Below are 15435 nucleotides of genomic sequence, written 5' to 3'. Positions count from 1 at the left end.
CAGTTTCTTTGTAGCGCTTGATGGTTTTTGCAACTGCACTTGGGGACACTTTCAAAGTTTGCCCAATTTTTCGGACTGACTGACCTTCATTTCTTAAAGTAATGATGGCCACTCGTTTTTCTTTACTTAGCTGCTTTTTTCTTGCCATAATACAAATTCTAACAGTCTATTCAGTAGGACTATCAGCTGTGTATCCAACAGACTTCTGCACAACACAACTGATGGTCCCAAACACATTTATAAGGCAAGAAATCCCACTTATTAAACCTGACAGGGCACACCTGTGAAGTGAAGACCATTTCCGGTGACTACCTCTTGAAGCTCATCAAGAGAATGCCAAGATTGTGCAAAGCAGCCATCAAAGCAAAAGGTGGCTACTTTGAAGAACCTAGAATATAAGACATATTTTCAGTTGTTTCACACTTTTTTGTTAAGTATATAATTCCACATGTGTTAATTCATAGTGTTGATGCCTTCGGTGTGAATGTACATCATGAAAATACAGAAAAATCTTTAAATGAGAAGGTGTGTCCAAACTTTTGGTCTGTACTGTATCTATCATCTATCTATCTATCTACTGTATGTATCATCTATCTATTATATCTATTATCTATCTACTGTATGTAGCATGTCAATTCATATAAAAATAAAGTACTCAAGAATCAAGATATAAAAAGTAGAATATTTTATTAAATACAAAGAATCAACAAACTTAGACACATAACATTAAAAGTTACAGTGGGAAACCACAAGATGGCAGCACAAGCCCATAATAGTGAAAGCAGGAGACAGGAAGTAAAGTTTGTAGTGTTGCAGGAAACATAAGTCACGGAAAGAAACTGAGTTTCTAGTACAGTAAACTGACATACAGATATCTATCTATCTATATTTATCTATCTATCTATCCCTCTATCTCTCTATCTATCTATCTATCTATCTATCTATCTATCTATCTATCTCTCTCTCTCTATCTATCTATCTATATCTATCTATCAATCTATCTCTCTATCTATATCTATCTATATCTATCTATTTCTATCTATCTATATCTATCCCTTTATCTATCTATCTATCTATCTATCCATATATCTGTCTATATCTATTTCTCTATCTATCTATCTTATCTATGTATTTTATCTATCAATTTATATCTATCTATCTACCTATCTATCTATCCCTCTATCTATCCATCTATCATCTATCTATTTATTTATTATCTATCTATCTATCTATCTATCTATCTATCTATATCTATCTATTTCTATCTATCTATATCTATCCCTTTATCTATCTATCTATCTATCCATATATCTGTCTATATCTATTTCTCTATCTATCTATCTTATCTATGTATTTTATCTATCAATTTATATCTATCTATCTACCTATATCTATCATCTATCTATCTATATCTATCTATCTCTCTCTATCTCTCTATCTATATCTATCTATCTATCTATCAATCTATCTCTCTATCTATATCTATCTATATCTCTCTATCTATTTCTATCTATCTATATCTATCCCTCTATCTATATATCTCTCTATATCTATCTATCTCTCTATCTATCTATCTATCTATCTATCTATCTATCTATATCTATCTATCAATCTATCTCTCTATCTATATCTATCTATATCTATCTATCTATTTCTATCTATCTATATCTATCCCTTTATCTATCTATCTACCTATCTATCTATTTATCTATCCCTCTATCTATCCATCTATCATCTATCTATCTATTTATTATCTATCTATCTATCTATATCTATCTATATCTATCTATTTCTATCTATCTATATCTATCCCTTTATCTATCTATCTATCTATCTATCTATCTATCTATCTCTATCTATCCATATATCTGTCTATATCTATTTCTCTATCTATCTATCTTATCTATGTAGTTTATCTATCAATTTATATCTATCTACCTATATCTATCATCTATCTATCTATATCTATCTATCTCTCTCTCTATCTCTCTATCTATATCTATCTATCTATCTATCAATCTATCTCTCTATCTATATCTATCCCTCTATCTATATATCTCTCTATATCTATCTATCTATCTATCTCTCTATCTATATCTTTCTATCTATTTCTATCTATCTATCTATCTTATCTATGTATTTTATCTATCAATTTATATCTATCTATCTACCTATATCTATCATCTATCAATATCTATATATCTATCTCTCTATCTCTCTATCTATATCTATCTCTCTATCTATATCTATCTATCTATATGTATCTTTCTATCTATCCATATATCTGTCTATATCTATTTATCTCTATCTATCTATCTATCTTATTTATGTATTTTATCTATCAATTTATATCTATCTATCTATCTACAGTACAGACCAAAAGTTTGGACACACCTTCTCATTTAAAGATTTTTCTGTATTTTCATGACTTTGAAAATTGTACATTCACACTGAAGGCATCAAAACTATGAATTAACACATGTGGAATTATATACTTAACAAAAAAGTGTGAAACAACTGGAAATATGTCTTATATTCTAGGTTCTTCAAAGTAGCCACCTTTTGCTTTGATGACTGCTTTGCACACTCTTGGCATTCTCTTGATGAGCTTCAAGAGGTAGTCACCGGAAATGGTTTTCACTTCACAGGTGTGCCCTGTCAGGTTTAATAAGTGGGATTATTTGCCTTATAAATGGGGTTGGGACCATCAGTTGTTTTGTGCAGAAGTCAGGTCTATACACAGCTGATAGTCCTACTGAATAGACTGTTAGAATTTGTATTATGGCAAGAAAAAAACATCTAAGTAAAGAAAAACGAGTGGCCATCATTACTTTAAGAAATGAAGGTCAGTCAGTCCGAAAAATTGGGCAAACTTTGAATGTGTCCCCAAGTGCAGTTGCAAAAACCATCAAGCGCTACAAAGAAACTGGCTCACATGAGGACCGCCCCAGGAAAGGAAGACCAAGAGTCACCTCTGCTTCTGAGGATAAGTTTATCCGAGTCACCAGCCTCAGAAATCACAGGTTAACAGCAGCTCAGATTAGAGACCAGGTCAATGCCACACAGAGTTCTAGCAGCAGACAAATCTCTTCAACAACTGTTAAGAGGAGACTTTGTGCAGCAGGCCTTCATGGTAAAATAGCTGCTAGGAAACCACTGCTAAGGACAGGCAACAAGCAGAAGAGACTTGTTTGGGCTAAAGAACACAAGGAATGGACATTAGACCAGTGGAAATCTGTGCTTTGGTCTGATGAGTCCAAATTTGAGATCTTTGGTTCCAAACACCGTGTCTTTCTGTGACGCAGAAAAGGTGAACGGATGGACTCTATATGCCTGGTTCCCACCGTGAAGCATGGAAGAGGAGGTGTGATGGTGTGGGGGTGCTTTGCTGGTGACACTGTTGGGGATTTATTCAAAATTGAAGGCATACTGAACCAGCATGGCTACCACAGCATCTTGCAGCGGCATGCTATTCCATCCGGTTTGCGTTTAGTTGGACCATCATTTATTTTTCAACAGGATAATGACCCCAAACACACCTCCAGACTGTGTAAGGGCTATTTGACCAAGAAGGAGAGTGATGGGGTGCTACGCCAGATGACCTGGCCTCCACAGTCACCAGACCTGAACCCAATCGAGATGGTTTAGGGTGAGCTGGACCGCAGAGTGAAGGCAAAAGGGCCAACAAGTGCTAAGCATCTCTGGGAACTCCTTCAAGATTGTTGGAAGACCATTTCCGGTGACTACCTCTTGAAGCTCATCAAGAGAATGCCAAGAGTGTGCAAAGCAGTTATCAAAGCAAAAGGTGGCTACTTTGAAGAACCTAGAATATAAGACATATTTTCAGTTGTTTCACACTTTTTTGTTAAGTATATAATTCTACATGTGTTAATTCATAGTTTTGATGCCTTCAGTGTGAATGTACAAATTTCAATGTCATGAAAATACAGAAAAATCTTTAAATGAGAAGGTGTGTCCAAACTTTTGGTCTGTACTGTATATCTATCGATCTCTCTATCTATCTATTTATATCTATCTATCCTGCTATCTATTTCTATCTATCTATCTATCTATCTATCTATTATCTATCTATGTATCTAATTATCTATCTATCTTTCTATCTATATCTATCCATCTATCTATCTATCTCTCTATCTATCTATCTATCTATCTATCTATCTTTCAATCTCTATCTACCCATATATCTGTCTATATCTATTTATTTCTATCTATCTATTTCTATCTATCTATTTATCTATTTTATCTATAAATTTATATCTTACTATTTATATCTATCTATTTATCTATTTTATCTATCAATTTCTATCTATCTATCTATATCTGTCTATCAATATATGTATATCTATCAATCTATTTCTATCTATCCATCTATCTGTCTATATCTATTTATCTCTATCTATCTATTTCTATCTTTCTATCTATCTACCTATCGATCTATAAATCTATCTATCTATTTATATCTATCTATCAATCTATCTATTATCTATCTATCTAATTATCTACAGTATCTATTTCTATCTATTTATCTCCCTATCTATATCTATCTATTTCTATCTATCCCTCTATCTATCTATCTATCTATCTATCTATCTATCTATCTATCTATCTATCTATCTATCCATCTATCTATCTATCCATCTATCCTTCTATCTATCTATCTATCTATCTATCCATCTATCTATCCCTCTATCTATATCTATCCCTCTATCTATCTATCTATCTATCTATCTATCTATATCTAAAAAAATAGATCAAAAGGAGCACAAAAAAATTAGAAAAGGGTGCAAAGTCCCCCAGGTACACACCAGTCCTATATATATCCAAGAAAGAGAATGGAGGCAGCACACAAACCGATGATGAAAAAATAGTCTTTTAATAGCCCATGTGGCTGTAGCAACGTTTCGTCCCAGGATATGGACCTTTTTCAAGCTTCAATTTTTCAATTTTTTCATCATCGGTTTGTGTGATGCCTCCATTCTCTTTCTTGGATATATCTATATCTATCTATTTATTTATCTATCTATCACGCTATCTATCTATTTATCTATTTCTATCTATCTAATTATCTATCTATCTATTTCTATCCATCTATCTATATCCCTCTATCTATTTATGTATCTATCTACCAATCTCTATCTATCCATATATCTGTCTATATCTATTTATTTCTATTTATTTATATCTATTTATCTATTTTATCTATCAATTTCTATCTATCTATCTATATCTATCTCTTTATATCTATCTATCCCACTATCTATCTATTGCTATCTTTCTATCAATCTATATCTATCTATCTATCTATCTATCCATTCATCTATCTATCCCACTATCTATCTATCTATCTATCTATCTATTATCTATCTATCTATCCATATATCTATCTATATCTATCCATTTATCTATCTATCTCATGTCTGTCTATCTAACTATCTATTATCTATCTTTCTATGTATCTGCCTTTCTATCTAACTATCCATTTATATCTATCTATCCCGCTATCTATCTATCTATCTATCTATCTATCTATCTATCTATCTATCTATCTATCTATCTATCTATCTATATCTATCCATTTATCTATCTATCTCCTTTTTATCTATCTATCTATCTATCTATCTATATTCTATCTATCTATCTATCTATCTATCTCTATCCCTCTATCTATCTATCTTTCAATCTCAATCTATCCATATATCTGTCTATATCTATTTATTTCTATCTATCTATTTATATCTATCTATTTTATCTATCAATTTCTATCTATCTATCTATCTATCTTATCTATCAATTTATATTTATCTATCTATATCTATCAATTTCTATCTATCTATCTATCTATCTATCCCACTATCTATCTATCTATCTATCTATCTATCTATCTATCTATCTATCTATCTATCTATCTATCTATCTATCTATCTATATCTATCCATTTATCTATCTATCTCACATCTGTCTATCTAACTATCTATCTATTATCTATCTTTCTATGTATCTGCCTTTCAATCTATCTATTTATATCTATCTATCCCGCTATCTATCTATCTATCTATCTATCTATCTATCTATCTATCTATCTATCTATCCCCTATCTTTCTTTCTATCTATCTATTGATCGATCTATCTATCTGTCTATCTATCTATCCATCTATTTATCTATCTATCTATCTATCTATCTATCTGTCTCTTTCTTCAGTTCTCAGTCCACATTTCTCCCCATGTTTACACTACTTATTTTTGTTTCTTTGCACTAGTATACATTTGTCTATTCAGCACTTTTGTGCTATTATTATTATTTGGTCTTTTGGAGTCTCTTTTTCGCTTTTCTGAATGCAGCTCTTGTTAATGTTCGGAAGCCGCCCCCCTCTTTCAGATAAAAAGCCCCTGAATATTACATAACACTAGTGTACTTTGAAATCAGAATCCGGAAACGAGACACCGAGCAAACAAAACACTGAAATTATTTTCCCAGACTGTTCTCTCTCCAGCATGGATCAGAATAGAGCCGAGACCACTGAAGCTGGGGCCCTCAGGATGGGGATGAGCATAGGGGTGACGCTTCTCCTTACTACTGCTGTAACTCTCCTGATTTACCTATTTAAAGCCTGGAAGAAGAATGAGCAAAAAAATCTCCCCCCGGGACCCCGACCTCTGCCGCTACTGGGGAATATCTTGCAAGTCAACCTCACAGAACTGCACAAGGATTTGGTTAAGGTAAAGTGGATTGTAGCTTCTAGTGACAATGAGACTGAAGGAGTTGGGAAGAAATAGAAAAACAAGTTCCAGTAGTGAACAAAAAGGCCACGGCCCCACTATCAGTGTTTGGTCTTTATTTGGTCAGTATTTTTCTCAGGAGTGGGAGCCAAAACCAGGAGTGGGTGATAAATGCAGAATTGGTGACTTGTTTCTATTATACCTTTTCTCGGATTGTTGCTTACCTGGTTCTGGCTGCGACTCCTGAGAAAAATACTGACCGAATACTGACCAAATACTGATAGTGGGGCCGTGGCCTAATGGCCACGTTCTGCATTGATGGATAATATAAGTTTCAAAATTGATGGAAGTGTTATTTGGGAGCAGCTTAAAACATTTTGCAAAGATTCACTTAAAGATTTCTATTGCTCCAATGTGTTTAAAATAAAACATCTTTTCCAATAATTTTGATTTAAAATCTCCTACCATTTTGTGTCTAGAGTTCCCGTGCAGAACTATCTGTCCCCATGGTTTTGACTCGCCCAGGGGGATATGGGGGAAACTCGGTACCCGGGCCTTGACCTTCTGTGGGATGTCACGGCAGTCGGCTCCCGGGCCCGTCCTCTGGGGTCACTCTTTAAAAGGGGTTTTGTTAACAGTTTTTGTCTCGTGACGCCACCTGTGGTGTCTGGTAATGGTGACCAGTGGTGCTGCAGACCTCCGGGGGTGATGGGATGGCAGCTGGGATGTTTCTGCTCCCCACAGGTGGAGCGGGCCCCCGGGGCAGGATTGATAGTAATGCTGGGCATTGTAGTGCAGACGCGGTAGCGTGATGGAAATAACTGACAGAGACAGTGGAGTGCAGTCATCCGAGTTTACTCACAGTTCTTTTTAGGTTCCTCGGGTACACTGTCCAGGTGTCAGACTCCCGCGTCGCACTGCATTTGCCAGGTAGGGGTTCAGCACTCCTTCAGGTAGATTAGAAGCACTTAACGGGACCCCCTTTCTTATGTTCCTTCCTTGGCCGACTTCCCGCGCTGGGACTTCTCCCTCCTGCCCTGCGCTCCCCACACACAGTTCCGATCGGGTACTCTGAAATCCCTTCTGGGCAACCTGCAGTTCCCGGACCTACTTGATGCCCTTCACGGCAACTAGGGTGAGGCTGTGGCAACTGCACCATGGAAGTACAGAAGCCTCCGGTTTTTCCAGCCAAGACCTGGAGTAACACGGCTGGTCCAGGGACCGATTCCCTTCCTGCGGCCAGATCCCTCTGACTCTTGGCAGATTCGGGCGTACGGGTGCCGTCCTGCACTCACCGTACCCCCTGGGATCCCTTCCGTTCCCGGAGCATTCCTCCCTTGCTCCCACTCCTCTCCTGGGCCTCTCTCACTAGGCCCACAATGGAGCAGAGCTCCTGAAGAGACTCTGCTCCCCTCCTCTCCTTGCTACTCACTGACTGAACTGAACCCACTGCACTCTCCCTAACTAAGATGGCTTCCCTTTTTATATCTATTCTCTAAGTGCTCCCCTGTACTACGTCCTCCACCCACACCCACTACTGGTTCCCCCTCACTTTGGTTCCCCCCACTCCAGCCAGGGACAGGGCAGCAGAAGAAGTGCATAGTGCCCTTCCAGCCGTCCTGGAGTAGTGTAGTTTTGAGTGCAGGTGTTGGGGGTCCCGGGCAGTACTCCATCCTTACCTGAAAGAAGGAGATGCCACACCTCTGGGTTAGGTGCAGTACCTCTGTGGCGACTGAACCCTCAGGGGCGCCACATTATCCCCCGGCAAAGTACAGCACGTGTGCGGGCTAGAACAGAGTTAAACACGGTACATTACAGACTTGCAAATTTTTAGAATGCATTCGCATATAAGACTATAAACAAAACATTTCTTCCCTTTATGGGAGGTTCTTTCTCTTGAACGTTACTGGTTACTAGAGATGAGCGTTGTTCTACTCGAACTGTTCGCCAATCTCAAATTCGAGCTGTTTTGGGCGGTGTTCGAGCCGTTCGGCGAACACGAACAATTTGAGAAAAATTCGGCTGTTCGAGGTTATGTTCGATAACTGTTCGTGCACCAAAATCATAACTGGATTTTTTCTCAGTAATGATGAAAATTAATGTTAATACGCAGTTTGAGTGTACAGCGGGGTGGGGGGAGGGGCAGGGGATGGATCTCTGCAGTAACAATGAAGATCTCCATTTTTTTTTCTCTTTCCCGCATTTGCAGTGGGGAGGTGCAATCTGTCAGCCTATCAGCAGCGCACACACGGAGCGAAGTGCTTTTTTTCACACAAGCAAGGGCATGTGTCATTGGCAGTGTATGTCACATGTCCTTGCCCTATAAGACCAAGCCATTTTCCCCGTCGCCACCATTTTCTCACTGCTGCAGCTGCGTGTTAGACGGCACCGCTGTTGCTGTGTGCGCTATACCTTGTTAATTTCAAGCCAATTTTCGCACAAATATACAGATAGCTTGGGAGTAGGGAATAATTGTGATTGCAGTCCTTTTAAGGACTAGGTTACAGTATTTCCTACGACTTTTATCAGGGAGGTCTGTGCTCTTAAATAGATAGATTGTGGGAGTAAAGACTAATTGTAATTGGAGTCCTTTTCAGGACTAGGTTACATCAGTTCCTATCAGTTTTTGCCAGGCAGGTCTGTGCCAGTGCTGTGCAAGTTTTTTTCACAGCATTTGGCTGAATCTAGCAAAGCTAATCCTTTTTGGCCTATTGCAGAGTGTGTTAGTCAGTGGAGTAGCCTATCTGTGTTGCAAGATATACCACCTGTGTATAGAATACCAATTTTTTTACTGCACCTAGTGAAGTAAAATCTTTTGGGCATAGCATCATTCTATTAGTCCATCTATACTAACCTCCATCAGGTTGCAAACTGAATATAATTTTTTTCTGCATCTAGCTCTGAAAAAATATTTGGCCTTCTAGCAGTGTGTCGGACTTTCTCTATTAGTCCATCTATACTGACCTCCATCAGGTTGCAAATTAAAAATAATTTTTATCTGCATCTACAGTACCTCTGAAAAAATATTTGGGCTTCTAGCTGTGTGTGGGACTTGTTGTATTAGTCCATCTATACTGACCTCCATCAGGTTGCAAACTGAATATATTTTTTTCTGCATCTGCCTCTGAAAAAATATTGGGCTTCTAGCTGTGTGTGGGTCTTGTTGTAGTAGTCCATCTATACTGACCTCCATCAGGTTGCAAATTGAATATAATTTTTATCTGCATCTAGCTCTGAAAAAATATTTGGCCTTCTAGCAGTGTGTCGGACTTTCTCTATTAGTCCATCTATACTGACCTCCATCAGGTTGCAAATTAAAAATAATTTTTATCTGCATCTACAGTACCTCTGAAAAAATATTTGGGCTTCTAGCTGTGTGTGGGACTTGTTGTATTAGTCCATCTATACTGACCTCCATCAGGTTGCAAACTGAATATAATTTTTTTCTGCATCTAGCTCTGAAAAAATATTTGGCCTTCTAGCAGTGTGTGGGACTTTCTCTATTAGTCCATCTATACTGACCTCCATCAGGTTGCAAATTAAAAATAATTTTTATCTGCATCTACAGAACCTCTGAAAAAATATTTGGGCTTCTAGCTGTGTGTGGGACTTGTTGTATTAGTCCATCTATACTGACCTCCATCAGGTTGCAAACTGAATATATTTTTTTCTGCATCTACCTCTGAAAAAATATTGGGCTTCTAGCTGTGTGTGGGACTTGTTGTATTAGTCCATCTATACTGACCTCCATCAGGTTGCAAACTGAATATATTTTTTTCTGCATCTACCTCTGAAAAAATATTGGGCTTCTAGCTGTGTGTGGGTCTTGTTCTATTAATCCATCTATACAGACCTCCATCAGGTTGCAAACTGAATATAATTTTTTTCTGCATCTAGCTCTGAAAAAATATTTGGCCTTCTAGCAGTGTGTGGGACTTGTTCTATTAGTCCACCTATACTGACCTCCATCAGGTTGCAAATTCAAAATAATTTTTTGTATGCATCTAGCTCTGAAAAAATATTTGGCCTTCTAGCAGTGTGTGGGACTTTCTCTGTTAGTCCATCTATACTGACCTCCATCAGGTTGCAAACTGAATATAATTTTTTTCTGCATCTAGCTCTGAAAAAATATTTGGCCTTCTAGCAGTGTGTCGGACTTTCTCTATTAGTCCATCTATACTGACCTCCATCAGGTTGCAAATTAAAAATAATTTTTATCTGCATCTACAGTACCTCTGAAAAAATATTTGGGCTTCTAGCTTTGTGTGGGACTTGTTGTATTCGTCCATCTATACTGACCTCCATCAGGTTGCAAATTGAATATAATTTTTTTCTGCATCTAACCCAGCCAATAGTTTTGGCCTAATACCACAGTTTGGCCACTCAGCTCTGCTCGGTTACCATCCATTGGTTTTTTGTGCAAACAACTCCAGAGTTGTGAATTAGTTAACCACCAAAATCAGTGGAAAAAGGCCTGCTGCTGGTGGAAAGGGGAATAGGCGTGTTGGGAAGGGGAAAAAAGGTTGTGTCCGTGGGGTAGGTGTTAAAGCAATAGTAACATCTGCAGAAGAAAGACCATCTTCCAGCCAAACTAAAATGTCTACTTCTTTTAGCGGACAATGTGATAAGATCCCTTTCTTACGGCCACGCCAATCGCTACAAATTCCAGATGAGGCACAAAAACAGCAGGTGCTTCAACGGATATCAAGTGCTCCTTTAAGTGGGCTCTCCTCCACATCAACTTCAACATCACAAATACTCCAGTCCTCAAAGGTGTCACCCCAATCGCACTTGCTTCCTCACAGCTCCCAAATCTCCAGCTGCCCGTCTGAGTATGTGGTAGAACAGATGGTTGAGTCTGCAGAGCTGTTTACTCATACTATAGCCTGGGAATCAGAGGTCGACTCCAGCGCTTCTGTGAATCCAGACGAGGAAATGATCTGCACTGATGCCCAGAATCTTTATGAGTCGGATCCAGGACCAGACGCAGAAGGTTCTGACCATAATGTAGACCCTCATTCCCAAACTGTAACTCCTGTTGGTGGAGACAATGAGGAAGACGATGATAAGACTCAAATACCTGATTGGAGCGACAACTTTAGTTTTTTGTCAGGGCAGGAACAGGTTGGCTCTGAGGACGACGGGTGTGATAACGCACAGGGTGATGATGATGAGGTTGGAGATCCCACTTACTGTCAACCCACAGTCAGCCAAGAGATGAGGTCAGCAGAGGAGGTGGAGGAAGATGCTAGTGACAACGAGGTCAGGTTGCGCCTTCCTGGACAGAGACGTAGTACTGGAAGCACGTCAACAACTGCATCCTCAAACACAACTCTGCCTCTCACCACAAGTCGTGGTGGCTCTTCAGGTCGCATGGGTGCTAAGCCTTGCATAGCCTGGGCATTTTTTCAGATCGATAAAGATGACCCAACTCGTGTTATCTGTAACATTTGTCAGCAAAAGCTAAGTAGAGGCCAAAAAATACATAGTTTGAGTACTTCATGCATGAACCGGCACATGGACATGAAGCATAAGTTGCAGTGGGAAGCTCAGTGTGCTACAATGCGGCCTAGCCAGCCGGGCCAACCACCGTCTGCCATATCTTGTGCATCCGCGGCCTGTTCATCCTCTGTGACTGGGGGGACAGCAGTCACACCTGTTTTGGGGCGCAGACCTGCCACCTCTTTACCCGCAACAGCCAGCGTGATTGGCAGGTCATCATTTTCTTTGGAGGTGGGAACACCAGCTGGTGTTGAGCGCTGTCCGACATCGATAGCACCACCTTTGGATCAAGGCAACCTAACATGTCCGCCTGCATCTTCCTCACAGACCGGCAGTTTGCCGGGGACACCCTTATCAACCCCTTCTAAGCACAATAGCCAGCCCTAGGTCCCTCAGATGTGGACAAGTAAAAGACCATTTCCTCCTAGCCATGAGAAAGCTAAGAGGTTGAATTTCACCATCTGCAAGCTCTTAGCTACAGAAATGCTGCCTTTCCGCCTGGTGGACACAGAGGATTTTCGAGACCTTATGTCCGTCGCAGTGCCCCAGTACCAGATGCCCAGTCGGCACTACTTCTCAAAGAAAGGTGTGCCTGCGCTCCACCAGCATGTCGCACACAACATCACCGCTTCTTTGAGAAACTCTGTGTGTGACAGGGTGCATTTCACCACAGACACTTGGACGAGTAGGCATGGACAGGGGCATTACATGTCGCTCACTGGGCACTGGGTAACTATGGTGACAGCAGGACAAGGGGCTTCTGTCCAAGTCTTGCCGTCCCCACGAGTTGTGCGTCAATCCTCTTTATGTCAAAGTTCCTCCACTGCTTCTGCCTCCTCAACCTCCTCTCGGTCTTCCACCTGCACCCAAAGCCTGTCTGGTCATGCCACAAGCTTTCTAACTGCGCAGAAGGGATCCTGCACACCTCCTTACTATGCAGGCAGTAAGGCTCAACGTCATCAGGCGGTTTTTACATTGAAATGTCTGGGAAATGTGAGTCACACAGCTGAGGAGTTGTGGTCAGCTCTGGAGAACCAATTTCATGAATGGTTGTCTCCACTGGACCTGAAACCAGGGAAGGCCGTGTGCGACAATGCTGCAAACCTGGGTGCGGCCCTTCGCCGGGGCAATGTCACACACGTGCCTTGTATGGCTCACGTGTTGAACCTGGTTGTCCAGCAATTTTTAGCCCACTATCCCAGACTAGATGGCCTTCTGCAGAGGGCACGGTCGCTGTGTGCTCACTTACGCCGTTCGCATCCCGCAGCTCAGCGACTTACATCTCTACAGAAGTCGTTGGGCCTGCCACTTCACCGGCTAAAATGCGATGTGCCTACCCGGTGGAATTCAACTCTGCACATGTTGCAGCGACTGTGGCAGCACCGACAAGCCCTGGTGCAATACGTTCTGACGTATAGCCTGGGCCAACGAGATTCAGAGGTGGGGCAAATCACGCTGGAGGAGTGGTCTCAGATCAGGGACCTATGCACCCTTCTGCACAGTTTTGAAATGGCGACGAAGATGTTTAGTGCTGACGATGCCATTATCAGCATGACTATTCCGGTGATTTACATGCTGGAGCACATGTTAAACAGAATTCGGAGTCAGGTGGTGGCACAAGAGGAGGTGGAGGAAGTAGAGGAGGAGGAGTTGTATGCGGAAGGGCTAACATCTGCAAGGTCCAGACGGTCGGCAGCACCAAGGCGGCAGGCATGTGAGGGTGGGGGAGATGGTTTTACCAGGGCGCATGGTAGCAGCCAAACTAGTGAGGAAGGTGCAGGAGCCCAGGAAGAAGTGGAGGACGAACTGATGGAAGACTCATCAGATGAGGGAGACCTTGATCACATTTCTGTTGTGCGAGGTTGGGGGGAGAGGACAGAGGAAGGAAGCATGATTGTTACCTCGCCACCAACACAACAGGGACTTGGTGCTCCTGGATGCGCAACACACATGAGTGCCTTCTTGCTGCACTACCTGCAACATGACCCTCGAATTGTGAGAATTAGAAATAATCCTGACTACTGGGGTGCCACACTGTTAGATCCCCGGTACAAAAGTAAATTTGCAGAAATTATTCCTGCCATAGAAAGGGATGCACGCATGCAGGAGTATCAGCAGAGACTGTTGCAGAATCTTACATGTGCTTTTCCACAAAATACCAGTGGTGCACGTAGTGAATCTCACAGTTCCAACTTGCCAACCGTGGGACCGTCAAGTGTTCAGCACTCAAACCGTAACAGAACCACAGTATCTGCTGGTAACATCAATTTTGCGGAATCATTTCACCACTTTTTTAGCCCATCCTTTGCAAGGCCACAGGAGACAAGAAGTCTGACACATAGTCAACGCCTAGAGACGATGGTACAGGAGTATCTCCAAGTAAACATTGAAGCCACGACTGTGTCACTGGACCCTTGCTCTTTTTGGGCTTCCAATCTGGATAAATGGCCGGAGCTAGCCACTTACGCCTTGGAGATCTTGTCATGCCCCGCAGCCAGCGTTCTGTCTGAACGTGTGTTCAGCGCTGCTGGTGGTGTGCTGACAGATAAGCGCACGCGGCTCTCCACTGATAATGTAGACAGACTCACGTTCATAAAGATGAACAAATCATGGATCCGAAACGACTTTTCTACCCCTGTGTCATCCTGGGGAGAGTAAAAGCTTGATGATTGGTTAAAATCACCCTACCAACCGTTTTAAGCTTTCAAATTACTAATCATGTTTATCTGTATCTTGACTGGAAAATAATTTGGGCTTTGTAGCAGTGTGCAGCACTGATCCTATTAGGCCATCTATACTAAAGCTTCACCAGATTTAAAATTAAAAATAATTTTTAGCTGCATCTAGCCCGGAAAATAATTTTGGGGCTCCGAGATGCGCAAGACACATAAGTGCCTTCTTGCTGCACTACCTGCAGCATGACCCTCATATTGTCAGAATTCGAAGTAATCATGACTACTGGGTTGCCACACTCTTAGATCCCCCAAACTTTTCGATCAACCTTTTCATTTTAATAAAGACCAAAAAAATGGTCATTTTTGAAATTATAAGCATTAGCAGGTTGTTAGAAACTGAAATCAAACAGTTTTCAACTCAAAACTTTATTCTAGGTGATGTTACATTTTCACATAGGACCCCTTGTTCGAAAGGAGCTTCTGAACTCTCTCGTCCATTGAATTTGTCAGGTTTTGGATG

The 15435-nt window shown here is 40.6% G+C and overlaps 1 protein-coding gene across 1 annotated transcript in view; it reads left to right on the top strand.

The window, feature by feature from the left end:
• Positions 1–6422: 6422 nt before the first annotated feature.
• Positions 6423–15435, top strand: part of LOC141154995 (cytochrome P450 2H2-like) — a 35660-nt gene continuing 26647 nt past the window's right edge. The window contains exon 1 of the mRNA XM_073641585.1: positions 6423–6738. Coding sequence (XP_073497686.1) covers positions 6514–6738 — 225 coding nt within the window. The 5' untranslated portion in view covers positions 6423–6513. The remainder of the gene's footprint in view (positions 6739–15435) is intronic.

This window comes from Phyllobates terribilis, unplaced genomic scaffold (assembly GCF_046119375.1).
Source record: "Phyllobates terribilis strain yellow unplaced genomic scaffold, ASM4611937v1 Scaffold_7__3_contigs__length_470593459, whole genome shotgun sequence".
NCBI classification, from domain to species: domain Eukaryota; kingdom Metazoa; phylum Chordata; class Amphibia; order Anura; family Dendrobatidae; genus Phyllobates; species Phyllobates terribilis.
Note: the sequence above shows the minus strand (reverse complement) of the source record. Positions and strands in the feature narration are given on the sequence as shown.